At 45.8% G+C, this 26,410-nt stretch overlaps 1 protein-coding gene across 1 annotated transcript in view; it reads right to left on the bottom strand.

The window, feature by feature from the left end:
* The window catches only part of SPTLC1 (serine palmitoyltransferase long chain base subunit 1), a 186,507-nt gene that overhangs the window by 19,921 nt on the left and 140,176 nt on the right, over positions 1 to 26,410 (bottom strand). Inside the window, exon 12 of the mRNA XM_073632847.1 lies at positions 25,370 to 25,424. Within this exon, the coding sequence (XP_073488948.1) occupies positions 25,370 to 25,424 (55 nt within the window). The remainder of the gene's footprint in view (positions 1 to 25,369; positions 25,425 to 26,410) is intronic.

Here is a 26,410-nt window from a genome sequence, read left to right as displayed (position 1 = left end):
CACATTTATTTCCTTGTTCATATGCTCTATTTGCGAAAAACCTAAATTTTGTTTTTTGCTCTATGCTCTAGGCATTGCGAAAGCTCTGCTTGTAAGCTCTCCAGACATCTGCCATCCGTTGGGTCGAGATTTTTCTTATGTTTTATCTCTAAGGCACTGATCTTCTCTAGTAGTTCGTCTATTTCTCTTTTACCTTCCTTCTTTATATGTGAACCATAAGCGATTAGATCCCCTCTAATGACTGCCTTGTGGGCTTCCCACACCACTTGATCTGACACGTCTTCTGTTTTATTTATTTTAAAATATTCCTTTATCTTAATACTTAGTTTCTCCACTATGTCCTCCTTGTCCAACAATGACTCGTTCAGACGCCATGTTCGTTCCGCACGATCCATTTGAGTTGGTCGGAGGGTCAGAATTATTGGGGCGTGGTCGGACATAGTTATAGGTTCGATTGTACTTGTGCTGACATTCCCCAGGTAGAATTGATCCACCAAAAAAAAGTCTAAGGCTCGATTCACACCTATGCATGTTGCTTTTGAGCGTTTTTGGAGTTTTTTTTTTTCATGCTTGCCACGTTTTTGAGCAGCGTTTTTGTAGCGTTTTTACAGCGTTTTTGATGCTTGTCCATTGACTTCCATTACATGCAAAACGCTGCATTTTGCATGAAAAAAAGTCCCTGACTCTTTCCAAAAGTGCAGAGATACAAAAAGGCATTGATGTGAACATGTTCCATAGGAACCCATGTTAAAAAATTCCCATGCATGTCTGCAAAATGCATCAAAAAACGCGCTAGTGTGAATGGAGCCTAATACCGAGTACATATCGTGTGTTTTAGAGTAGTAACTAAAATCCCTAGTCCCTGCGTGTAAAGCTTGCCAGCTGTCCACAAGATGCTGTGAGCATAAAATTTGTTTAACCCGCTTTATGGCTCTAAAGGATAGAGCGGTGCTGCCCGTGGAGGTATCTATACTCGGGTCCAGCACTATATTAAAGTCTCCTCCTACCACTAAACATCCTTCCTTAAATTCTTCCAGTTTTCTAAACATTTTAACCAAAAAATTAACAGTCCCTTCATTGGGCGCATATATTGAAGCAAAGGTATATCGTTTCCCTTGCAGTACACCCTTTACAAACAAAAGCCGGCCTTCTGGGTCACTTTGCAGGGTCTCCATTATCCAGGGGCATGATTTCTTAAACGCGATTGTGACCCCTCTTGCCCTCGCAACTGGGGATACCGCATGATACCATTGGTTCAATATATTCTGGGGCAAGCCAGGGATTAAGCTGCCCCTGAAGTGGGTCTCCTGCAGGAAAACAACATCAGCTCCTAAATGTTGCAGCTCCACCCATAGGCGCCCTCTCTTGGTTGGTGAGCTCAAACCCCTCACATTGTATGACAATATTTTCAATATGGCTGTCATTTTATTTTATCCTCAGGAACCCCCCGACCCCTTGCCCCTGGTCTCTGTCTTCTCCTCTGCTAATCCCACCCCCCCTATTGACATCACCATTCCCAACATTCAACACCCCATTGAACACATGCCTATACATAAAAAAAACAAGAGAAAAAAAAAACTGTACCACATGTGTGTCATAAACATAAACCTTGCATACTCCTTTTCCATACCAAAAACCTCTTTTTAGGGGTATATCTAAATATCGGGTAGGGAGCCTGCGCACACAGACACCTCCTGCGCGCAAGATACCTCCCTTCCCTGCCTCTCGCAGGATAACTCTCCCCTTTAATTGGGGTTGGCCTATTGACCTACAAAAGGTCCTCATTTCCCATCACATCCCCCCATCTATTCCCCCCTCCTCCCGGGCATTAACCTATAGATCCCTTCCCAGGTGGAAAAAAAGAAAAAAATTTGAAAAATTTTTTAGGTCCTTCTTTGGGCTACACCCGTTAACCTTTGCCGGTACTTCTTGCCACTTATCAGCTCGTTGCAGGGGGGACCCTAAAAAAATGTATTCTCCAGTCCGTAAAGTCCACCATCGGAAGGTCTAATTTCTCCACAAATGATTTTAGACCGTCCTTTGTTCGCAATGTTGCTGTTCTTCCATTCCTGGAAGCTGTTAAGCTGAAGGGGAACCCCCAACGGTATTAAATCTCAGCCTTCCGTAGGGCTTCTAACAGTGGGTGGACCGACCCTCGTTTAAAAAGAGTCCTTTTGATATATCTGGGTACAGGGCTATATTTGAACCTTCAAATGTAATCATAGGATTATTACGTGCCATCTTCCTTATACTTTCTTTCACTGCATATTTGTGAACTTTACAGATTACATCTCTGGGTACGTCAGCTTTTGTACTATGGGGAGGGACCCGGTGTATCCGGTCTATTTCAATGACGTTTGGAGCTTGATCCCCCAAAATCTGTCCGAAATTTTTTTGTGCTGTTGGGGCTAATTCTGTCGCTGTAATGGACCCCTTCAGTCCTTTTATACGTATATTTTGTCGCCTATCCTTGTTCTCGTACTCGTCCAGCTGGTCCCTGTATGAGTTTAATGTCTCCTCATATTTTTTCATGGACTCTTGAATATCCGCCACTACATATATGGTGGTTTTTTGTTCTTTTTCCATTCCCTATACTCTTTATCCCAGGTCCCCGATGTCATCTTTTAAACTCTCCACTGCCTGCATGCAGGATTGTTCAACTGCGTTAATTAATTGCTGAATGTCATTTTTGGTGGGGAGGGCCTTCAACAATTCCCAGATGTCCCTCTCTGGGTCCGCACTCGGTCCATTCCGCCCCTGTGAACTCCCCTCACCATCCTGGGTGCTCTCCTGGTCACACTCCACGGCCTGTCTATGTGATGACCCGCATACTCCCATGCCCCCTCCTATTACTTTTGGGTGTTCCTGTCTGGTACTTCGATCCATGCTGGGGATTGGGTCCTCTCCTCCTCTTCCCATCATAGTCTCTATGTCTATGGACTGCGTCTCCTCTAATGACCGCCTGTTAATCTCCCGCTGTGTCATTGTGCCCAGGTTCCCTACTGGTGGGCTTTGTATGTCCATTGATGGGTGTCCATTACCAGGGTTGGGTTGACCCTTATTCTTAGCCCCTACTACTTCTCCTTTCCTCCAGGGGCTCCCACCACCACCGGGGGGATTTTGCTCTGGGGTCTTCCTCCCTCTCCCTGCTGTAGGAGATCTCTTACCATTTGCCACGACACTGTCTCCTGTCATCTGAGCATTCGCTTGCTTTATCCAGGACTCCCGCTCTGCTTTTTCTACACCATCAATGGCGTTTACTCCGCTCCGCTTCTTTGTATCCAGCCTTCCTGCTTGCTCAGGGGCGCGGGGGGATAGGTAAGCCTTAATGCCATCCATCGATTTTCTTCCTCTCCCCGCCGTTGGTTGTAGAGCGGCTTGTCTGCAGGTTGTCATCCTCAGATATATGGCAAACTGCGGAGTCCACTCGAGTAGGGGGGGGGGGGGGCGGGGGGGGAGTAGCCGGGGGGAACAGCCGATCACCTCTCTCTCTCTCCCACTTGAGCTGACCGCCTGTCTGCTGTCAGGGGTACGCCAGCGTTTGCTTGCTTAGTGCATGGAGAGGCTGAAGACAGGCAGACAATCAAAGCACTCTCTCACACGCACCGCTTCTCAGCTGTCGGCCGGATGATTGCCCGTATGATTAGCCCGGGAGCGTGGAGGGGGGGGGGGGGGGGAGGAGCACTCACTCACTCACTCACTCACTCTCATCATTCCTCCTACCTGGTCCCTACCTGGGAGAATTGGTCATTTCCAATGTCTGTGTGATTAGAGTGACACTGCCCCCCTCCTGTCCCACTGCCCCCCTCCCGCCCCAATGCCCAGATCAATCTCTCCTGTCACAATGGAGGGTTTGGCAGGAGGATTGGGGGGCAGGGCAACTGCGTCAAAATGCACTTTTGCCTAAGCAGAAAAAAATCCGTGCAGCAGTGAACACAACTGCCAAGAGAAAAATAGGATTTTTATAACAGCTTACCTGTAAAATCCTTTTCTTTGAAGTACAACACGAGGACACAGAGCCATAGTAGTTACTATGTGGGTTGTAGGCCACCTTCAGGTGAAGGACATTGACACACCCCAAGACAGGAAGTCCACTCCCTATATAACCCCTCCCACTACTGGGCGTACCTTAGTTTTTGTAGCAAAGCAATACACTAGTTTACCAGAAAGAAGGGAGGGACCTCTGTGTCCCATGATGTACTTCAAAGAAAAGGATTTTACAGGTAAGCGGTTATAGAAATCCTATTTTCTTATCGTACATAACAGGACACAGAGCCATAGTAGTTACTATGTGGGATGTCCCATAGCAATGCCAACTTAAGGAAGGGAGACAACAAAAGTAGAGCACCATGAGATCAGAGGACTTATACTGCTGCCTGCAGCACACTGCACCCAAAGGCAATATCCTCATGACCTTTTACATCTACTTGATAGAATCTGGTAAACGTATGGACTAAAGACCAGGTTGCGGCCTTGCAGATTTGAGCCATGGAGGCTTGGTGATGCACTGCCCACGAAGCACTAACAGCCCTGGTGGAGTACGCTTTAATATGAAAAGGTGGAACTTTCCTCTTTAAACCGTAAGCTTGAACAATCACTTGTTGAATCCATTTAGAAATAGTAGATTTTGATGCTGCCTGTCATCTTTGAGAACCTTCAGGCAACACAAACAAAACATCCGTTTTTCGAATCTGAGCAGTCGCCTTTAAGTAGACCTTGACTGCTCTCACCACATCAAGAGAATGTAGTGATTTTCCTTCCATAGAACAGGGTTCTGGAAAAAAATGACGGCAGAACAACATTCTGCTTTAATTAAAAACCTGACACTACCTTGGGTAGAAAGTTAGGATGAGGACGCAATACTACCATATCCTTGTGAATAATAATATGGCTCTTTACAGGAAAGAGCAGCCAACTCTGATACCCTTCTTGAAGAGGATATGGTTACCAGAAAAACTAGTTTCCTTGTCAAAAGGACCAAGGGAATATGTCGTATTGGCTCAAAAAGGCTGTTTTTGTAATGCTGACAGAACTAAATTCAAGTCCCAAGGGTTCAGGGGTGACCTAACCGGGGGGGATTAAGCCGCGTTACCCCCTGAAAAAAACTACCAACCCAAGAATGCGAAGCAAGTGGTCATTGAAACAATAGCGATAAGACCGAGACCTGGCCTTTGGAAGTCCTCAAGGCCAGCTTCATTTTTAACCCCATCTGCAGAAAGTCAAGGATTCTACCTATGACATACCTCCTGGGGTGCCAACCCCTGGATTCAACCCAGAAGACATATGCCTTCTAGACTCTATAATATGTGATTCTAGAGGCCGGCTTCCTTGCATTAACCAAGGTAGCTACCACTGAACCTAACAGCCCACGTTTCTTCAGAATGTGGGACTCAATAGCCAAACCATTTTAGGGTTTGTAAGGGAGGATGTAATACCGAACCTCGCCAGAGAAGGTCTGGACGTGGTGGTAGGGTCCATGGGACCCCTACCATCATCCTTATGATCTCTGCATACCAAGATCTCCTGGGCCACAAGAACCACCGACTTCCCTTCCTGCTTGATCCTGCGAAGAAGTCGTGGACGCAGGTGGAATAGGAGGGAATGCATAAATCAGTGAGAATGGATTCCACGGGAATAGCAAGGCATCCGTTCCACATGCTAGCGGATCCTTTGTTCTTGACACAAAGTTGTCGATTTCTTTGTTTAACCTGGACACAAACAGATCTACGTCTGTGATCCCCCCATCTTTGACATATTGACAAGAAGATATTGGGGTGAAGGAACCGTTCTCCCGGGAACAACTGCTGACGACTCAAGTAGTCCGCCTGCCAATTTTCTATTCCTAGAATGAAGACTGCCGATAGGTAAAGTACGTTGTTTTCTGTCCAAGATAGGATATGATTCACCTTTCTCTGGGCCACGCAACTTCTTGTGCCCTCAGGACCAAGTGCTCTGCCCGAATCTCTAGAATGTTAATGGGCAAGGCCATTTCTGATCTGGGCCACTTCTCTTGGACAGTTGCCTCTTCTGGGACTGCTCCCCAACCCAAAAAAGGTTGGCATATGTTGTTACCACTTCCCAGGTAACTGAAGGAAGCATTTTCCCCCTTTGCAGATTTTTGGGTATTAACCATAAACTGAGGCTTCGGCACACCTTTGGAATCAGACGCACTGGCAAATATAGAGCTTGAACCATTTTGTTCCAAGCCACTAGGATACCGTTTTGCAGCAGTCTCGAATGAAACTGAGCATAAGGAACGGCCTCGAATGAAGCCACCATCTTTCCCAACAACCTCATGCAGCGCTGAATAGAAGAATTCATCTTGCTTCGACCACCTGAATCAGTTCCTTTATGGCGCTGATCTTTGCCTGGGGCAAGCATACCCTTTTCTGGGTCTATGATCAGACCCAAGTATTTTAGCCTTCTTTATGGTTTTAAGGAAGATTTCTCTAGGTTGAGAAACCAATCTAGGTATTCCAGGCAGTTCAATGTGGTGCCCATACTTTGGTCTAAGCGGGCTACCGACTGGTCTATCAAGAACAGATCGTCTAGGTAAACTATAATCGTTACAACTTAGGCCCTTAATCTGGCTAAAGGAGGGGCCAGAACCTTTGTAAACACTCAAGGTGCAGTAGCTAGACCGAAAAGCAGAGCTAAACACTGAAAATGAAGATTTTCTACCTTGAAAAGTAGATATTACTGGTGAGCGGGGAAATACATGTATGCACATGGAGGTATAAATATTTGATGTTGATTGACGCCAGACGTTCTCCTCCTTGTAGTATGGAGAAAACTGATTGGATTGACTCCATTCGAAAAAGGAGTGGACATTCAGGAATCGATTTAGATTTTTGAGATCCAGAATGTCCTTTCGGTTTTGGCACCGTGAAAAAAGGTTTGAACAAAACCCCAACCCCTGCTCTTACATGGGGACCACCATGATCACTTTTTGCCAAAAGATGGTCCAATGCTTGAAAGAAAGACTTTTTTCTCGGGATCCTTAGGAACGATTGATCTGAGAAAACGAGGAGACGGGAACTCTTGGAACTCCAGTTTGTACCCTGGAGCTATTGAGGAAGTCCCCCATCTGTCTTGGCCACTTCCTGCCAGACCTTGAGAACTGCAGAAGTACAATGGCGTCACTAGGGGGGCCAGAGGGGGCCCTGACCCCCCCCCAACATTATGCTGTGCCCCACCATGTGCCCCCCCAATTAAAAAAAAAAATTTTTTTTTTTACAAAAAGGCAATGTCTTTTTGTTTGCATACGTAGTGGATGCGTCGCATCTTACTCGGGCCGCCACTGGAGTAACACAGTCTCTATTGAGAGGGAGAGCGTCCCCAGTCAGCTCCTGCAGGCGATTCCTCCCCCTTCCTCTGCTCACTGACACTACATAATGCGAGCGCTCACACAACCAAGGCTGCTTGATTTGCTCCTTCCCCTGCATCCTCATTGGCAGGGAGAAGAGAGAGTTGCAGGAAGGACCTCCACCAGGACTCTCAGTTACTGAAAAAACAGACTGATTTCTCCCTTAGGACAGGAGAACCAGCCTGTAAATTCCAAGAGAGATGCCAGACCAGCGCTATCAATAGCAGGGGCATGACAGCAAGAGGAGGCTGGCAGAACACCAGGGTGGCAAGACAACCTTTGTAACCCTGATAGTTCTGCCACTGCTTTGGACCCTTATATTTTCTTGGTATGCTGGTGACATATATCTCTTGTTTGCTGCCACCCTGGGGGGCCCCAATACAGTAGGAAGGGAGCTCACTGCAGAACATGTGAAAGGGCCGTTGTGGGATCGTAGTAAAGGGCCCCAGGAGACATGGCGTGAGGCCTAAAGGATAGAATCTCTCACAGCAACTATTGCAAACATAAAACTGCTAGTAGCTTGCCAGATCCTGGGCCTGCTGAACAGGATAACCTTGAGCACCTGTTTAAACTGGTCTCTCAACGATTAACCAATTACTGTCAGCGCAGGCTGAGACACTCAACCTGCCAGACAAAAAAAAAAAAAAAAAAAAAAAGTGTTTTTTAATAGGAATTCCAACTTTTTATCTATTTTTATCCATACTTTTTATGAGTAGGCTTTCCAGAACTTGAGGGAGACCCTTTTAGCCCTTTTTGGGGGTGTTTCAACCCCCCCTTCTGACCTTAACCCGATGCACAAAGCTACCAGAAGAAATCACATCCACTGCTTGAGCAATAGTCAAGGCACTTCCGCTGCTATTAGTAAATGTGTGAGGGAATGCCTGCGTCACCAACCTCTTACAGGATCCTTTTTGCTATTGTATCCCTCCGACATCTGCAGCCAGCAAAAATGGAGCTTTTAAACATACTCCCACGCTGGACGTTGGAGGACGCCAACGCCGCGCTAAGCCCCGCCCCTTCCATCACATCCCGGCCCCCGCTCTCTTTTCAAAAGAGTGTTTTTCCACGCGAGTGCGGGCCTCCGATTAGACGGGATCAGCACGTGTGTTGGTGAGGAGGAGACCTGTAACAAGCCGCCATGTAGGGGCGGTGAAAAAAAACGGAGCAGCATTGCCGATCGTTTTTGGCTTCCCCCTATGCAGGAAGAGGGGGAGAGCTTTGTCCAGGTGGGGGGTGTTTTGTGGAACAAAATCCCCCAACCTTACCAGAGGTCTGAGCTGCTCACTGCTTCTGTGACAGAGCATGATCTTTGAGGAAAGCATGACAAGGTACGTGCTCTATACAGCCCCCAGTGGTGACTCTTAGGCACGACAACATTTACTTTTTTAAAGAAGACATTTCATAAGAAAATGTAAAAATTGCTTAGAAACCTCCACTTACCTTTCCCGCCGCAGGGTTTTCTGTGGTAAAAACCAACAGACCCAATCTTCGACTCTCACGGTGGGCTCTGTTACAAAACCTTCAGGAACCAGGGACCCTCGGGGAACCCACACTACTGGACCCATAAAAGCATCCCGCCAGTAAAAACTTTATGGCTGAAAGCTCTGGATCCCGGGGCCCACCTCTCTAAAAAGAGAAGTGTTACAGGCTAAACCTCATTTCTTCCGCCACGAGGCCTGGGTACTATTCAATTTGGCCTATAAAGACACTTTGAATGGATCTGGCTGCATAGCTTGCCCCAGCAAGGATTGCTCTAGTGGAGCTCAGCACAGCACATGTTTACTCTTGACCAACACCTTAGACACTGGCAAAAAAACGGAGGTACTCCCAGTAGTGGGAGGGGTTATATAGGGAGTGGACTTCCTGTCTTAGGGTGTGCCAGTGTCCATCACCTGAAGGTGGCCTATAACCCACATAGTAACTACTATGGCTCAATGTGTCCCGTGATGTACGGTAAGAAAACTATTTGCCATAAATGTATATACTTACAAACAAAAGTACTTTTAAATTAAAATGGCATCTTTTGGCAAAGAATTTATATATATTTATATATTTAATATACCAAAATAAAAAATAAGTCTGGCTTTGTTTCAATATATTGTAATCTGTTAGTAAAGAGTAAAGAAGGTCATGGCAATATCCCTCTACAATGAAAGGAGTTGCCAGTTGCCTGAACTGGCAAACAGCTTTTCTCTATTTGGGGTTCTGAAAAAAAATACTGTAAAAAAAGTGTAATAATCACTATTTTTGGTAATGGCAAAACTGAAGGCAAGAAATATCCAGCACAGTGATGGATGCTCGTCCCATTCAAATGCCTCTGTTTAATTTGTTACTCAGTTACGAAGTTACATTCAATACAGTGAGTCCCCTACATACGAACCTTTGAGTTGCGAACATGTGTTTGCAGTTTTTTTTTTTTTTTTTTCATTTAACCAAGCGGGCTGAACAAAAGAAAAACTGACAGATCACCTTACCAACACAAACAATGTTGGTGTAGCGATCGCCCCAGCTGTGCTATTGTGTTCTGACAGGGGGACTCCCCCCACCAGAACAAACTATTCAGCGCTCGTAGCCCTTGTCTGCAAGCACTGATCTTTGTTGGACTTACGAACAAGTTGCACTTACGAACGAGCCCCTGGAATGGAACTCGTTCGTAAGTAGAGGACATACTGTAGTCAACTCATAGAAATTCTAAGTATAAATTCAAAGCAGGTAATTTTTACGGATTTATTTTGTAGTTCAAACTCTGATCATTACTTTCTGAGTTTTGTTATGCATGTTTCAAGCTGTTAACATACATAAAACTTTAAGAGCTCCTGTACTCCAAGATTACAATGATTACAGAATCCTGCACAAGGTTAGAAGGAATGCGATAATGACTGAACAGTGACTTCACCAGCAGCCTAAAAGTAGAGGATAATGTTGCTGGACCATTATTGCTGTAAGTAGTCTGAAGTTTCCCACTACCTCCAAGCGATCCCCAGTCATTAATGAAGCTCAAGGAAAAATTACAGACAGCTAGGAGAGGATTGCTGAAGGTTTGTGGTGGGTCAAATGGGATTGGAGGCATCTGTCACATTTTTTGTAAAAAGACTGCAGTTGCCTAAGGCTTTGAGCCAAAACAATCGCAATGAGAGACGAACACCACTTACACAGATGAACTTGCCTTTAGTTCAAAAGGATATGTGACAATCTTTTGTCTGCAATCTAAGACCCTGTTGCTGTTAATTACGGATAACAGAAGGTGTAAAAAAAAAAAAAAAAAAAAAAAAAATGAAAAGAAAATATGCTTATCCACTTCAGCTCCGGAAAGTTTTACCCCCCTAATGACCAGAGCACTCTTTACAATTTGGCACTGCGCTGCTTTAACTGGTAATTGCGTGGTCATGCAATGCTGTACCCAAACTAAATTTGGGTCTTTTTTTCCACAAATAGAGCTTTCTTTTGGTGGTATTTGATCACTTCTGGGTTGTTTATTTTTTGCAATATAAAACGAAAAAAAAGACCGAGAATTTTGAAAAAAAAAATCCAATAAACTTAATTTTAGTCATACATTTAGGCCAAAACGTATTCAGACACGTCTTGGGTAAAAGAAACTCAAGCGTTCTAGCGTCTGCAAACTATGGTACATTTTCTGGAATTTTCGCAGCTTTTGGTTGATGACCACCTATCTCATTTCTGGAGGTGCTAAAATGGCAGGGCAGTACAAACACACATTCTACCGCTTCTCTTGAGTACGGGCATACCACATGTGTGAGACTTTTTGGGAGCCTAGCCGCGTACAGGACCCCCAAAAACCACCTTCAGGATTTCTAAGGGCGTAAATTTTTGATTTCACTCCTAACTACTATCACAGTTTCGGAGGCCATGAAATATGAAAATAGCACAAACCCTCCCCAATGACCCAATTATGGAAAGTAGACACCCCAAGCTATTTGTTGAGAGGCATGTTGAGTCCATGGAATATTTTATTATTGCCACAAGTTTTGGGAAAACTTTTATACAAAGTGGTCACTAAATGATATATTGCTTGCACATGCCATGGATATATATGGAATTACACCCCAAAATACATTCTGGTGCTTCTCCCAAGTATGGAGATACGACATGTGTCAGACGTTTTGGGAGTCTAGCTGCGTACAGGACCCCGAAAACCAATCACCTCCCTCAGGATTTCAATGGGATTTGATTTCGCTCCTCAGTATTAGTTTCGTAGGCCATGAAATGCTAAGATAGCACAAAACACCCCCCAAATGACCCTATTTTGGGAAGTAGACACCCCAAGCTATTTGGGGAGAGGCATGTGGAGTATTTTGCAGACCTAGTTTTTTGTCACAAAGTTTTGAAAATTGAAAAAAAAAAAAAAAAAAAAAAAAAAACACCCCACATTTTCCTTTTCTTTCTTCATTCAAACAAATGAGAGCTGCAAAATACTCACCATGCCTCTTAGCAAATACCTTGAGGTGTCTACTTTCCAAAATGGGGTCATTTGGGGGGGTTTGTTCTATCTTGACATTTTAGTGCCTCTGAAACTGCTAGGTAGTGAGGAAGTAAAATCATAATTTTTACGCTCTTAGGCCCCATGTACACGGGATGCTGAGGCAAATTCCTCTGAACGAATTTTTTTGACACCTTGAAACCGGCGTTTGCATGCCGCATTTGTGTCTAGAAGGGTTTATTAAGATTACCTCATCTAAGACCCTCCCCAAGCTCAAAAAACATTGTTAGTTAACTAGTTCAGCCATTTTGAACAGAGCGAGTAGCAGCAGCAAAGAGAGCAGTTGTCTACTTGTATGTGCCTCCATTTCTGTGCTTTTTTTTGCAATGGATCCAATAATGAGCATATGTGAGGAAATGCTCCTGACATTGCTCTTGATGAGGCTAGAACGACGTAGCAAATTGCGTGATAGGTCCAGAGTCACCTGCCACAAGTTGTGGATTGTCCACTTACCAAGTCACCTGCCACAAGTTGTGGATTGTCCACTTGCCACGTCTCCTGACACAAGTTGCGGATTGACATTTGCCACAAGTTGTGGATTGTCCACTTGCCACAAGTTGTGGATTGTCCACTTGTCACATCACTTGCCAGAAGTTGTGGATTGTCCACTTGCCACTTCACCTGCCACCAGTTGCTTGTTCAAATCTAACAACATATGGGTCAAATTCAAATTATACTTCGGATAACAGCAATGCTAGTGGTGTATTGGATTAGATCATTAGGGTATATAAATGGTCTACGAATCATTGCAAGCAATTACAAGTTTTTAAAATATTTTTTAATGGTTTTTCATCATTTGCCATAATTTTTGAGATTTTTAATGTAAAAAAAATAGGGCACCTTTAAAAACGCTTATAAGTGAAAACACGGCTAAACGCTGGTACCGCGTTTAGCCTCTGAAACGTGGAAATCTTCTGCGTCTGAACCCATTTTTTTGCTTCCAAAGAAACGCTGTTAAATGCAATTGCAAAAAAAACGGCAATAAACGAGACTGTGTACATGGTCTGGTAGGATAACATTGAATGAGTTCAGGGGCAGTTGAAAAAAAGCATCCAACTGCCTCTGAACGTGTGTTTAGAAGCGTCCCGTGTACATGGGGCCTTAAAAAGCCTGAATGCGGCGATTGGTTTTCGGGGTCCTGTACGTGGCAAGGCTCCCAAAAAGTCTCACACATGTGGTATCCCCATACTCAGAAGCAGCAGAATGTATTTTGGGTTGTAATGCCACATATACCAATGGCATGTTTGAACCATGGGTATATGTGGATGAGTGGTATGAGTGACAAATTTGTGTAAAAAAAAAAAAAAAAAAAAAAAAAAAAAAAAAGAAATTGTAATTTCCACAAAACTTGTGGCAAAATATAAAAATATTCCATGGACTCCACATGCTCATCAGCAAATAGCTTGGGGTGTCTACTTTTCAATAAGGGGGTTGAACTGTCCTGGCATTTTATACACTTTAGAAGTTTATGCCACACATCACCCACTCTAACCACTTGAAGACCTTTCTGACACTTGTTTACATGAAAAAAAAAGCTGCGTTTTCATATTACCCAAATGTTTAGTAAAATATAAAAGATGATCTTATGTCGAGTACATAGATATAAAACATGACATGCTTTAAAATTACGCACAACAGCAACAAACTACATACGTTTTTAAAAGCCTTTACAGGTTACCACTTTAGATTTACACAGGAGGTCTACTGCCCTCGATCTGACGTTCGCAGTGATACCTCTCATGCATGGTGCAATTGCTGTTTACGACATGAGACTGAAGCTTACGTTAGCCTTTGCGCGCAAGCACAGGGGTGCTTTAATTTTTTTTCTTTTATTTATTTTGCTGTTTTAAATTTTATTTTTACACTGTTACTTTAATTTTAATTTTTTTTTTTTTTTTTTTGCATCATTTTTATTGTTATCACAGGGAATGTAAATATCCCCCATGATAGTAATATGTGACATGTACTCTTTTTAAAAAAAAAAAATCTGGGGTCTATTAGAGACTCTAGATCTCTTCTCTGCCAAGATCAGTGTGATCAGATGCTTTCCAAATTTCCCAATGGCGCTCGTAGCTTCCGGTTTCTTAGGCCCCTTTCACACGAGGCGGGCTCCGTTTCTACGGAGCCCGCCTCGGTCCGCCGGCTCAGCGGGAGATCAGTCCGTTGATCTCCACTGAGCCGGCGGATGACAGGTCCCTCTCTGCTCACTGAGCGGGGAGGGGCTTGTCAGGCGCCGCTGCCGCCTATGGAGGGATCGGACGAAAACGGACAGCGTGTCCGTTTTCGTCAGATCTCACCCGATCCGATCCGCCAGCGACGGATCTGGACGTAGAGCCATACGTCTGCTTTTAGCGGATCGGACGGGGTCGGATGTCAGCGGACATGTCTCCGCTGACATCTGACGCTCCATAGGCTAACATGGATCGCCCGTTCAGGTCCGCCGTCAAAACTGACAGGCGGACCTGAACGGTCCGATCGTGTGAAAGGGGCCTTAGGCCATAGAGATGATTGAAGCCGTTCTGGTCTCCAATCAGGTGGCGGAACCACCAGCTGCATTCTCAGGTTCCACGGTGGGACAGGTGAGCCCAGGAAAACCATGATGATACCTAAATCTGCAGGCATCATTCTGGTATAACCACTCAAAGTCCAGCAACATACCAGTACGTCGCTGGTCCTTGTTGGGCATATATTGTAATGTTCTTTTTTTTCATGCAGCCTGTGGGCTGAACGAAAAAAAAAAGAGATCCTAACAGATTTCTCCATTTAAAAATATATTGATCGGTGGTATGCCCACCATTAGAATACAAAAAAAAGAGCATTAATGCTGAAGCATAGGGGCACCCCGCCCCTATGCTTCAGCATTAATGCTCTTTTTTTTAACAACAGAAACAGTCCCCGATGCAGAGACTAGGGTGGTCAGGACAGGAAGGACAAGAATAGCAGGTGTCACGCCTATATCCACGCTTGCTACAGACACGGCATCTGTTTTGGGGTGCTCCTTGGGTAGGGGTACCAGGGAAGACATCCGGAAAATGCCTTTCATGCAGCCGGCTCACTGCAACAGGGATGTGAATTTGGGCCACGGCACCTGCTGGATACAGAAGGGCTGCGATGACCTCTTCGTGGAAATTTAGGAAGAATCCAGTTCGTCCAGACGCAATGTATAGCACATAAGCGTTGAACCAAGTCAATTGGAATAAGTATACAGACACTCTTTTATACCAGCATCTGGCCTTATGGGCAACTAAGTACGGCGGTTGTATTCGTGGACACAAAGGGGCTTCTCAACAACACCAGTTGCCGTAGGAATTTGGACTGCTGTGTCTGGGTGAATGGAAGACAGTATGAAAACATTCCTTTTGTCCTTTTATCAAATTCAGGAACCGTTATAGGTTTCCAGCCAAATTGTCTGGCAAGGGGTAAATTTGGGTTTTGGGCGATGAATTGACCAGCGTATAAATAGCTTTGGTCTACAATCTATCTGAAATAAAGCTCAAAAAATTCCAGGGGCGTTAAATCTGCTGTTTCCACCTGAATTTCGGGTTGGCCAGTGAATGAGGGAAGTACGAGCGCTGCAGAATCTGTGGGTTGCCAATCAGGACTTGCAAGTGCAACGGGAAGGGCACTATGGGCTCTACAGGCCTGCGTACGAACGCACGGTGGCTGTGAGGCACTACTTGTGCTAGCCACCGCACCAGCTTAAACTGCACTTATGGGACTCGCCACGTCACCAAGTGCTGGTTTGTCTATGACCAGAGTGTACTAGGCCGCTGGTGCTTGCCAGTTCACCAGGTTGAAAGACACTAGACACTCTGCTGCACTCTGCTGCATACAAGTATCATGCGGTTGTTGCACCTCAGCAACAGAAGAACGGGGTCAGGTACGCCTGACCTTAGCAGGGACCCATTCATCGTCAGAGCCATCTGTCGGGGTACCGCTCGCTACAGGTTCAAATACTGAGCCTGAATCTGATAATGAGAACTCCCCGCTCTCATCTCTCATGCTCAGCATCCTGTAGGCCTCTTCATTAGTGTACCTTTTGTTTGACATTTTGGACAATAAATTTATAGGTAACTAGTGCGACTCGCAGGCAAAAAGCACCTGGCTGTCAGAGGATTGTTTGTACAGCTACAAAAAAAATTAACTGTTAGTGCTAGCAGGGATCAGGCCTGACTCTGCTAACACTGCAGTTTTGTATGTTGTGTTTTGTAAGTGACAGTGATCTAACGATCCTGCACTTGGGTGGGCTGGGTGGAGAGGCTAAACCCAGGTGCTGGCAGGTGTCTGGGCTGAACCTGCTAACGCTGCAATTTTGGGAACACTAAACTATTGGGGACACTAGTATAGATCTGATCAGATCAAAGAGATTGAACCGTCCAGACACTATTCTAGTAAGGGAGGTGTATGCATGTGTGTTAGTGCAATGCCTAAACTGATGTTGACACTAACTAGCGTCATGCGTGACACTAATACAGTGATCATACTATACGGGGGGGGGGTGTTGACCAAGGGGTTAAACCTTTATTAGTGGGTACCCTAAACCTACCTGGGTCTACCACTAACACCAGTACAGTGATCAATAAAAAAAAAAAAAAAAAATGAAAACTGCACTTGGTGATCCTGACAGTGTGACAGGGAGTGAAAGGGTTAACTGGGGGGGGATAGGGCGATCAGAGAGTGAAAATATGTGCCTACGTGTACTGGTGTTAGTGTACTCACGGTAAGATGCTTCTCTCACGTACGCTGGAACCGAAGGCAGAGGACGTTTGTCCATTGGTCAGAACCGATCAGCAGGTCCAGGCCATAAATCATTGGCCTAGACCTGATGAGTGATCGGTTCTGAACTGAATCGCGACAACAGGTGCGCCCGCCCACGACCCGTGGGCGCGAGTCACGTCCAGGTACGTGACTTTGCGCAGCCGGGCCGCCCTGCTGCACTATATGTACATGGGGCGGTCCAGAACTGGATAAACAAGAAAGGTGGTCAGAATTTGCTTTCTTTAATGCTCTATATCATGAGTAGAGAAATTGTTCTGCATATTTCCACCATTAAATTATTGCAAACTTTAAATTTTCATTGCAAACCTTTACCCTTCAAAAAAACAAAAAACACAACATTTGCATATTGACTTTTGTCCTTACTTGACACAGTTAGAACACCACAGTCTTCAGTGGACAAATTGGATGGCCTTTTTATGATCTGGTGTGGGCTCAAATTTGTGCGCTGAAGACGGCGGATTTAAAAGATAGAGGTCTAAACGTGGTGAAGGGTTGGTGAATTTGGAGATATCTAAAGTACTGGACAAACTCTCCAATGGGGGAAGGCGATTTGGGACCTTTCTATAGGTCAAAGTGGAAGGTAAGTGCTTAGTGTGACTGGTGGCGGAGGTCACATGGTGTTGGTGTCTGAAGAACACAAGTAGACATGGGTTTTAGGGGGCGTGTCCAAGATGGCGGCGTGAGCAGTCGCATACTCCAGAGCTCCGCCGGGGCCTACTGTTTTATCCGAGCCATCGGATCCCGAATCCACCTGGAATAGCTGCCTGCGGTGGCTGGAGACGTAGCGCAGTGGGGGATCTGCTTCCCGAACCCCGGAGAGCCCTTACAGGGCCGCACAACCATTGTTAGCCCGAGGCCCGGTCCCCTCGTGTGGAGCAGCGGACTAGATTTGCCTCCGTGGCGGAGCTGACTGGCGGGCCGGACGGCCACTACGGGACTGCAAGGGAGCATACCCGGACTTCTCCTACCCCTTACTACGGCCGCTGTTGTAGGATTCCCCCCGGATCCAGCCCACCCTTGACGCGGAGGCCGGAGACATCCACTAGGCCTGAGGCGAAGCCGCGGCCTCGCCTGAGCTGGCAGTCTGGGCCGCCGGCGAATGATACGGCGCTGCCTGAGGATTCCAGAGGCCCTTTTCTAACCCAGCTCCAGAGGCACACCGCCTGATCCTGAGGTGCAGGAGACCCCGGTGACACTGTGGAGGATCCTGAATGAGGTCACGCCAGTCGGGCGCAACGGCCGGTAAGGGGAAAAAATATAAATTTCCTCCTTCCCCAGAGACAGTCCCCTCACAACCAGCACCTTCACAAGCCCCCAGACCTACCCGCAGTTCACACAGAGCATCACAGACTGCCACAATGGAGGCTGAGGAAGCAAGACCCCCCTGGCTAGCAGAAGTTCATGTCCATGCTTACCGTGAAAATTGACGCGGTACAAATGGATGTGGGACTTTTAAGGCAGGACATGGATAAGCTCCGAACTAGAGTGACTGAAACAGAACAGAGGGTTAGCAATACAGAGGACACAGTGGCGGAACACAGTGCAGCACTCCACACGCTCCAGACCAAGGTTAAGGCCCTGGAATACCGGGCAGAAGACGCAGAGAACAGGAATAGGCGCAACAACCTGCGTATAGTGGGTCTGGCGGAGGGGGCCGAGGGCAATAACCCTACAGGTTTTGTGGAGGATATGTTACGTAACCTCTTGCCGGAGGCCCGCTTATCCCCTCACTACGCAGTGGAAAGGACACACAGAATTCCACCCAAACCCGGCCACCCAGGGTCCCCCCCTCGAACTCTCATTCTCAGACTTCTCAACTTTCGGGATAGAGACGAGATTCTACGCGCCTCTAGGAGTGTGGGCGACTTAAGGTACCAAAACAACAAATTGATGATCTTTCCTGACTACTCGATAGAGACGCAGAAACTCAGAAAGTCCTTCAACCACGTGAAAGCAGGGTTGAGGGCCCGTAACATCCGCTACAGTGTCCTATTCCCAGCACGTCTGCGGGTCCAGGATGGAGAATCGTTCCGCTTCTTCACTTCCCCTAGGGAGGCGTCAGCATGGCTGGACACACTGCCCCAAGACCGACAGCAGAGAGCCTGATCTGCGAATATCCTACATTAATGTTTGCTACCTGTTAAGCCCCGAATACCAAGCCTCGATATTGACTATCACTGTATCCTACACTTCGGTGTTCGATATGAGGCAGTTCAAATGCACCTGCTTCCTTGTTTTGAAGTGCCTGTCCTTACGAGGGGCCCGGAAACCACCAAGTCAGCACCCCTGGTCGGATGAGCCAGGAGACCGTTACTATTAAAGTTGCTTTGTAAGACTACTGGTCCCTCCTTATCAGGGATCACAAGGAACCGGATTGCCACATGCACTTAAGATGGCGGAATTTCCCCCCTTTTTTTTCTCCTTCAAAAACATTTTTTTTTTTCTTCTCCATTATATTTTTTCCCCTGTTTTCTTTATTCCAGTTTGTCTTCTTTTTCTATATATATATATGCAGGGGAAGGGCCCAGCCCAATGTTATATTATCTGTTTCTCTTACCCACCTCATGACAGGGCCCCTTGTCAGACATAGTGACGCTCCGGCGGAGCCCCAAGTCAGCGGAGAGTGACTCGGCTCACCTGAGACCCTCAGGAACTCTTGGGGGCTCGAAACGCCTATTGCACAGGACCCCTCTTTTGCAGCCGGCGTGCTGATTTCGTTAGGGATGGATACCTACCTCAGTTTCAAGGGGTTGGGTGGGGTGGGGGGAGGGGATAGTCGCCCCAGAAGGGCAGGTTCATTGTGCTGGGTTAAAAGTTTGATTTTGTTAACATGTTCTATGAATGCATTGCAAATGTCAGTACTGTACGATCATGCATGTTGTATCTTCCGGGTCGCGGTGGCAGCCTCAGGGGAAGAGTGCTTTTCAAATTCGGACACGCCCGTTCTACCACATGACTATGGCGTCCCTTAACATTTTGTCTTGGAACACCAGGGGCCTGAATTCCGCGGTCAAGAGGTCACTGGTGTTCCAATTCATTAAAGCTAGCAGCCTGCACATCTGTATCTTACAGGAAACCCACTTGGTGGGTAGTAAAACTATGGCCCTAAAGAAACCCTGGATTGGATACCACTATCACTCCACATACTCTAATTTCGCGAGGGGCGTAAGTGTCCTAGTCCATAAATCTCTCCCCTTTAGGCTGCTAGACCTGGTGCTGGATTCGGAGGGAAGATATGTGGTGGTTCATGCTCAGATACACTCTATGAACTGGGTGATAGTGGGAGTGTATTTACCCCCTCCGGCTTCAATATCTCTCCTGCACCAGATGGCCTCCAAAATAGCGGACTTTCAGAGCGACAATATAGCCATTTTGGAAGACTTCAACTTGGCCCCCAACCCGGAGGTAGATAGAATGTCTGGCGTTGGCCATTCCCACCCCGGCCTGGGAGACTGGGCAGAATTGTATGGCTTGAGGGATGTGTGGCGGAGGAGGAACCTGCATGTCAGGGCCTTTACCTGCCACTCCGCCTCCCACAGATCTTTGTGGACCACTCTGCCTTATCTAGGGTGAGGGATATCAGAATTCTTCCCCGGGGTGTATCGGACCATGCACCGCTCCTCCTAACGCTGGAATGTTCCTCCACGTCGGGAATCTCCCTGTGGAGATTATCTAGGTTCTGGGTGTCGGATGAGATGGTGGATGGTCATTTCAGAGAGGCGATGAGGGAATACTGGGATACCAATCCAGGCTCAGCTAGCGTAACAATGGTCTAGGACACATTCAAGGCATACACTAGAGGGTGCTACCAGTCAATTATAGCCAGGGTCCATAGGGAAAGGAGAGCAGACTTGGAAGAAGCAGAGAGAAAGGCAGACCTTCAGGAAGTACATTTTCTTAGAACCAGAGACCCCAGTGACTATGACGCACTTCAACAACTGACAGGGGAGGTTGTTCGCATCCGCACCTCTCTCACCCAGAAACGTCTTCTCGCCCAGACACACCGCATCTTCGAGCAGGGGGAGAGGTCGGGGAAGTTACTGGCTTGGTTGTCCAAAGAACAACAGGGAGGGATGTGCGTACCACACATACAAGGACCTGATGGGTGTCTTAAATACGCCTCGGACAAGATAAATGACTGCTTTGCTTCCTTTTATAAAACTCTTTATAGCTCTAAGGCTACTTACACTAGGGAAGAGCTGACCACCTACCTAGAGCCCATTGATTTCCCGGTTCTGACTGGAAAATACCACGATGCCCCTATCACCACAGACGAAATCTTGAAAGCTCTCACGACTCTCCAAACGGGCAAATCTCCGGGACCGGACAGTATACCAGTCGAGTTCTATAAGCAATATGCAGAAGAGCTGGCGGGGAAACTGCATGATATGTTGAAGGAGGCACATCGCTTAGAGACGCTTCCGAGCTCATTGAGTGAGGCGGTGGTTATTGTAATTCCTAAGCTGGGTAAGGACCCGTCCCTATGCTCCTCATACCGCCCCATATCCCTAATTAACGTGGACGCCAAGCTCCTGGCCAAAGTGTTGGCCAGGAGACTTAATACAGTCATAACAGCTCTAGTACACCCGGACCAAACGGGGTTTATGCCAGGGAGGGGAACGGATATCAACATCCGACGGCTTTTCACTCATATGGATAGGGCACAGGCAGACTCGGCGGGAGTGGTGGTCTCCCTAGATGCAGAGAAGGCCTTCAATTCAGTAGAGTGGGAATTTCTATGGGGGGTCCTATCTAAATTCGGTTTCGGACCGAAATTTCTAACATGGCTGCGGATGCTTTACGCCAGCCCCAAAGCGAGGGTCCGTACCAACGGAGTTCTCTCTGAAACCTTCCCCCTGGGAAGGGGCACCCGTCAGGGTTGTCCTGTCGCCGGGGCTTTTTGCCTTGGCGATAGAACCTCTCGCCATCGCTTTGAGGGCGGAGGCGGGAATGAAGGGCATTTCTGTAGGCACAATTGAAGAGAAAGTGTCCCTATATGCAGACGACACCCTGCTTTACCTCGCTGACCCCGATCAGTCACTGCAGAGGGCTCTGGTCCTGTTCGAAAACTTCGCTCAGTTCTCAGGGGTTCGCATAAACTGGGACAAGTCGGTCCTGTTCCCGCTCCATCCCTTGCTTCCCAAGGTGGATACGGCCACCCCACTACAATGGGTAGAGGAGTTCACCTATTTAGGCATCAAAATTAGTAACACCACTCATGAGTTTTTGGAAAAAAATGTGCAGCCTCTCATCTCCCAACTTACAGTAAAGTGCACGGCCTGGCGCACCCTTCCTCTCACCCCTGTGGGTAGAATCAATTTGCTTAAAATGGTGTTTCTTCCAAAATTTCCTTACTTTTTTCGTAATACACCGACCCATATACCTAGATCCTTCTTTAGATGCTTGGAGGGGATTCTGAGTTCTTTTATCTGGGCTGGGAGGACACCCAGAGTGGCGAAGAGGGTGCTCTACCTTCCTCTTTCGGGGGGGGGGAACTTGCCCTTCCAAACTTTTTGATATACTATTGGGCAGCAGTACTGGTGACGGTGCGCTGGTGGTTCTCCCAGCCCAGACAGAACCCTGCTGTCAGACTTGAGGCAGCCATCTTGGGCTCTTATGCGGCTCTGTCAAATTTAGTCTATAGGGGTCTTAAAGCTCCTTATCATCTGACAACCCCAATGAAAACCACCATTAGAGTATGGGGGGAGGATAGGGCAATATATGTAGAGCCGAATCGCATGTCCCCGCACACTCCGCTTTGGGGCAACCCCGCCCTCCCGCACCTCTATGACATCTCAGACCCCTCTCAATGGGCTATGCGGGGAATTACCACCCTAAAACATATTATAGCCAATGGTAAGCTTATGCCCTTTCAGGACATAAAAAGGCAGTATTCCCTACCCCAAACTTTTGAGTTCAAATATTGGCAATTGAGACACGCGATGAGGGCACAATTTCCAGACAGATTGACTCTGGAACCGGACTCTGTAGAGCGACTTCTGACTTCGGGCGTGATGGGGAAGCCCCTGTCCTCACTGTACTTATATCTGACTGTGGCCCACGACGTCAAGCCCACTCGTACATTTGACAAATGGAGGGAGGACATCCCGGAGTTGGGAGACGACGAGTGGGAGGAATGTGTATCGACCTATATCCCAACAGTGATAGCGGCTAAGGACAGGTTCATACAGCTGAAATTCCTCCACAGGGCCTACTTTACTCCGCATAGGATGGCTAGAATCTATCCTCATATTGACCCTTTGTGTCCCCGGTGCAGGACCGAAGAGGGTACATTCTGGCATATGGTGTGGGCCTGCCCGAAGCTCGGACCTTACTGGGAGGGAGTGACGGAGGTGCTTAATGACATTTGGGACCTCAGGTTGACACTTGACTCTATGCTGCTTCTGTTGAGTTATCTGGTAGATGTGGAGGGGGACAGATACACCAAACTCTCTATTATGTTCCTGTTATTTTATGCTAGGAGGGAGATCATGCTGCATTGGAAGTCGGCTGAGCCCCCTACCCTCAGATCCTGGAAGAAGGCGGTGGACTTGGTGTTACCACTGTATAAACTCACTTATGAGAGTAGGCAGTGTCCGGCTAAATATGACAGGATTTGGTCGACCTGGCTGGCGGCACGTGGTTGAGGGCCCGGGAGTGGGGGGACCTATTGATGGAATTCCCCCCTTGCGGAAGGGACGCTGTCCCCCCTCGGACACGGGACGCTGTCGGGTCATCTTGAAGGAAGATAGTCCTTATCTGCCGAACTTCTTCTGCACATGCCGGCCCCCACGGGCGGCGGGGCATATGCGATCGGCCGATCCTCAGGGTTGGAGGGAGAAGGGAATGTTCTCAGATCCCACTGGACAATACAGACAGGAAACGGGTAGGGATAGTTTAGAGTGAGATTTCTAACGAGGTTGAGGCTTTGGAGTGATGAAGTAAATGAGATACCTTATGTTGTATTAGAATTGTACATTAATGGAGTCTAGTTAAATCATCATCCCTTTTTTGTATCCAAACGGATTTCATAGGGAAATAGCAACAACGCACTCCTGAGATGATGTAGTGTTGAACGAATGTTTAATATTATGTTGTAAGGATTGAGACACTCATGTCGTGCACTGACGATTTTGTAATGCTGATTTGTTTTTTAAAATAAAAAACCTTTACTGTTAAAAAAAAAAGACATGGGTTTGTACACTCGGATCTTTATAAACATGTGGACTGCATTTTAGCAGTTTGATCATTTGCTTTGCACTATTTCCTTTGCATATTTCAATAGATATTTAAGTTGGGGGTTTCCACCATCACTTCACAATTTTATATGCATATTTGATTTGTAGTCATAAAAGCAAAGTTTTTGCATTTTGGAGGTGGACCTGGAAGGGGTTTATCACTGTTTAGCACAATTGGTTAATAGCAGGTTTATTTAGGAACATATCAGGTTTTTTTGGGGGGAGAATATTTCTAAGTTTTTTTTTTTTTTCAAATAACAGTTGTTATTGGTCACAGATATATAAAAGTACAAAATATTTCTAAGTTTTATGTAGTCGTCTCTCATTGTTCAAGAATTGTGTGTAAAGTTGGCACATTTAAATGTGCCAACTTTACACACAATTCTTGAACAATGAGAGACGACTACATAAAACGTAAATGAACGTAAATGAAGCATTAGGTCAGCGCCGCACTTTCTTTGCATTTTTAATAAACACATACCAGATCACTTGTCCTTAGCATTTATGGATCTTTGTACTAGATACAATCTGCCAAGTGACTTCAAATTTCTACAGATCTTAGTGGCTTTAAGGCAGACAAGTAAATGGGGGAGTGATGGAAACAGGATAGGTTCATCAAACCAAAGGGCCGGAGAGGCATGGTGGTAATGATCATATCAGATCTACCCCATCAACACCCAGCTAAAATGGCAACACTGATTTTCATTTGAACCATTCCTTATAAATGGATTCCTAAAAACTATATATATATATATATATATATATATATATATATATATATATATATATATATATATATATATATATATATATATATACACACATACATACATACACACACATATAAATTATATATATATATATATACCTTGCAAATACTGTAAAAAAAACTGTAAACAACCAAAACTGAGTTTAAATACAAGCAGAAATTAGGCCTCCCTTCAATATCATCTCACATACAGCGTCTTGAAAAAGTATTCATACCTCTTGAAATTTTCCACATTTTGTCATGTTACAACCAAAACCGTAAATGTATTTTATGTGATAGACCAACATAAAGTGGCACATAATTGTGAAGTGGAAGGAAAATGATAAATAGTTTTCGAAATATTTTACAAATAAGTATGTGTAAAGTGTGGCGTTCATTTGTATTCAGCACCCTAAGTCAATACTTTGTAGAACTACCTTTCGCTGCAATTACAGCTGCAAGTCTTTTTGGGTATGTCTCTACCAACTTTGCACATCTAGGAGGGTGACATTTTTGCCCATTCTTCTTTGTAAAATAGCTCTGTCAAATTGGATGGAGAGCGTCAGAATAGCAATTTTCAAGCCTTGCCACAGATTCTCAATTGGATTTAGGTCTGGACATTTACGTTTTTGGTTGTAACATGACAAAATGTTGAAAATGTCAAAGGGTATGAATACTTTTTCAAGACACTCTATCAACCGGAATACACCAAATACCAGAATTCCGCAGCATATACTCACCCTTGCAATGCTCTGTGGATACGCTTGCACTTCTCTCTCAAAGTATAGAAGATTTCTGTTGAAAAATCAAGGCAAGGTGTTAAATTGCCCTGGCAACAACACCAGCATAAAAACATCAATATTGTAAAAAAAAGCCTCTGCACTTATGCATACCCCAATTCTGGAGTTTTAAAATGCCAAAATAAGGGTCCCCAAACCCAAGAATAAAAATGTATTACTGCAGCGTATTAGTCCTTAGATGAGGGATAATAGGATTTTTATAACAGCTTACCTGTAAAATCCTTTTCTTGGAGTACATCATGGGACACAGAGCCTTAAGTAATAACTTAATGGGTATATAGGCACCTTCAAAAGAGGGGAGGGATCTCTGTGTCCCCTGATGTACTCCAAGAAAAGGATTTTACAGGTAAGCTGTTATAAAAATCCTATTTTCTTTATCATACATCATGGGACACAGAGCCTTACGTAATAACTTAATGGGACGTCCCATAGCAATGCTACTTGTGGGGAGGGAGACACAACCCATAGGGTACTCCCAGACTTGAGGACCTATACTGCTGCATGCAGCACACTGCGCCCAAAGGCTATATCCTCATACCTCCTTACATCCACTTGATAAAATTTTGTGAATGTATGCACTGAAGACTAAGTTGCGCCTTACAGATCTGAGCCATGGAGGCTTGGTGACGCACTGCCCAAGAAGCACTAACCGCCTTGGTAGAGTGCGCTTTGACTTGGAAAGGGGAAATCTTACCCCTTAAATTAGAACTCTGAATTATAACTTGCCGAATCCACTTAGCGACAGTGGATTTCAACGCTGCCTGTCCTTTCTTAGGACCCTCTGGCAGAATAAATAAGACATCAGTCTTACGAACCTGAGCAGTTGTCTTTAAATAGATTTTCACTGCTCTCACCACATCAAGACAATGTAGTGACTTCTCTTCTCTGGAACATGGTTTTGGAAAAAACAATGGTAGGACAATATCTTGGTTCAGGTGAAAACCTGAGACCACTTTTGGCAAAAAGTCTGGACGAGGGCGT

The sequence above is a fragment of the Aquarana catesbeiana genome, linkage group LG01 (genome assembly GCF_042186555.1).
Source record: "Aquarana catesbeiana isolate 2022-GZ linkage group LG01, ASM4218655v1, whole genome shotgun sequence".
Lineage (NCBI taxonomy): Eukaryota > Metazoa > Chordata > Amphibia > Anura > Ranidae > Aquarana > Aquarana catesbeiana.
Note: the sequence above shows the minus strand (reverse complement) of the source record. Positions and strands in the feature narration are given on the sequence as shown.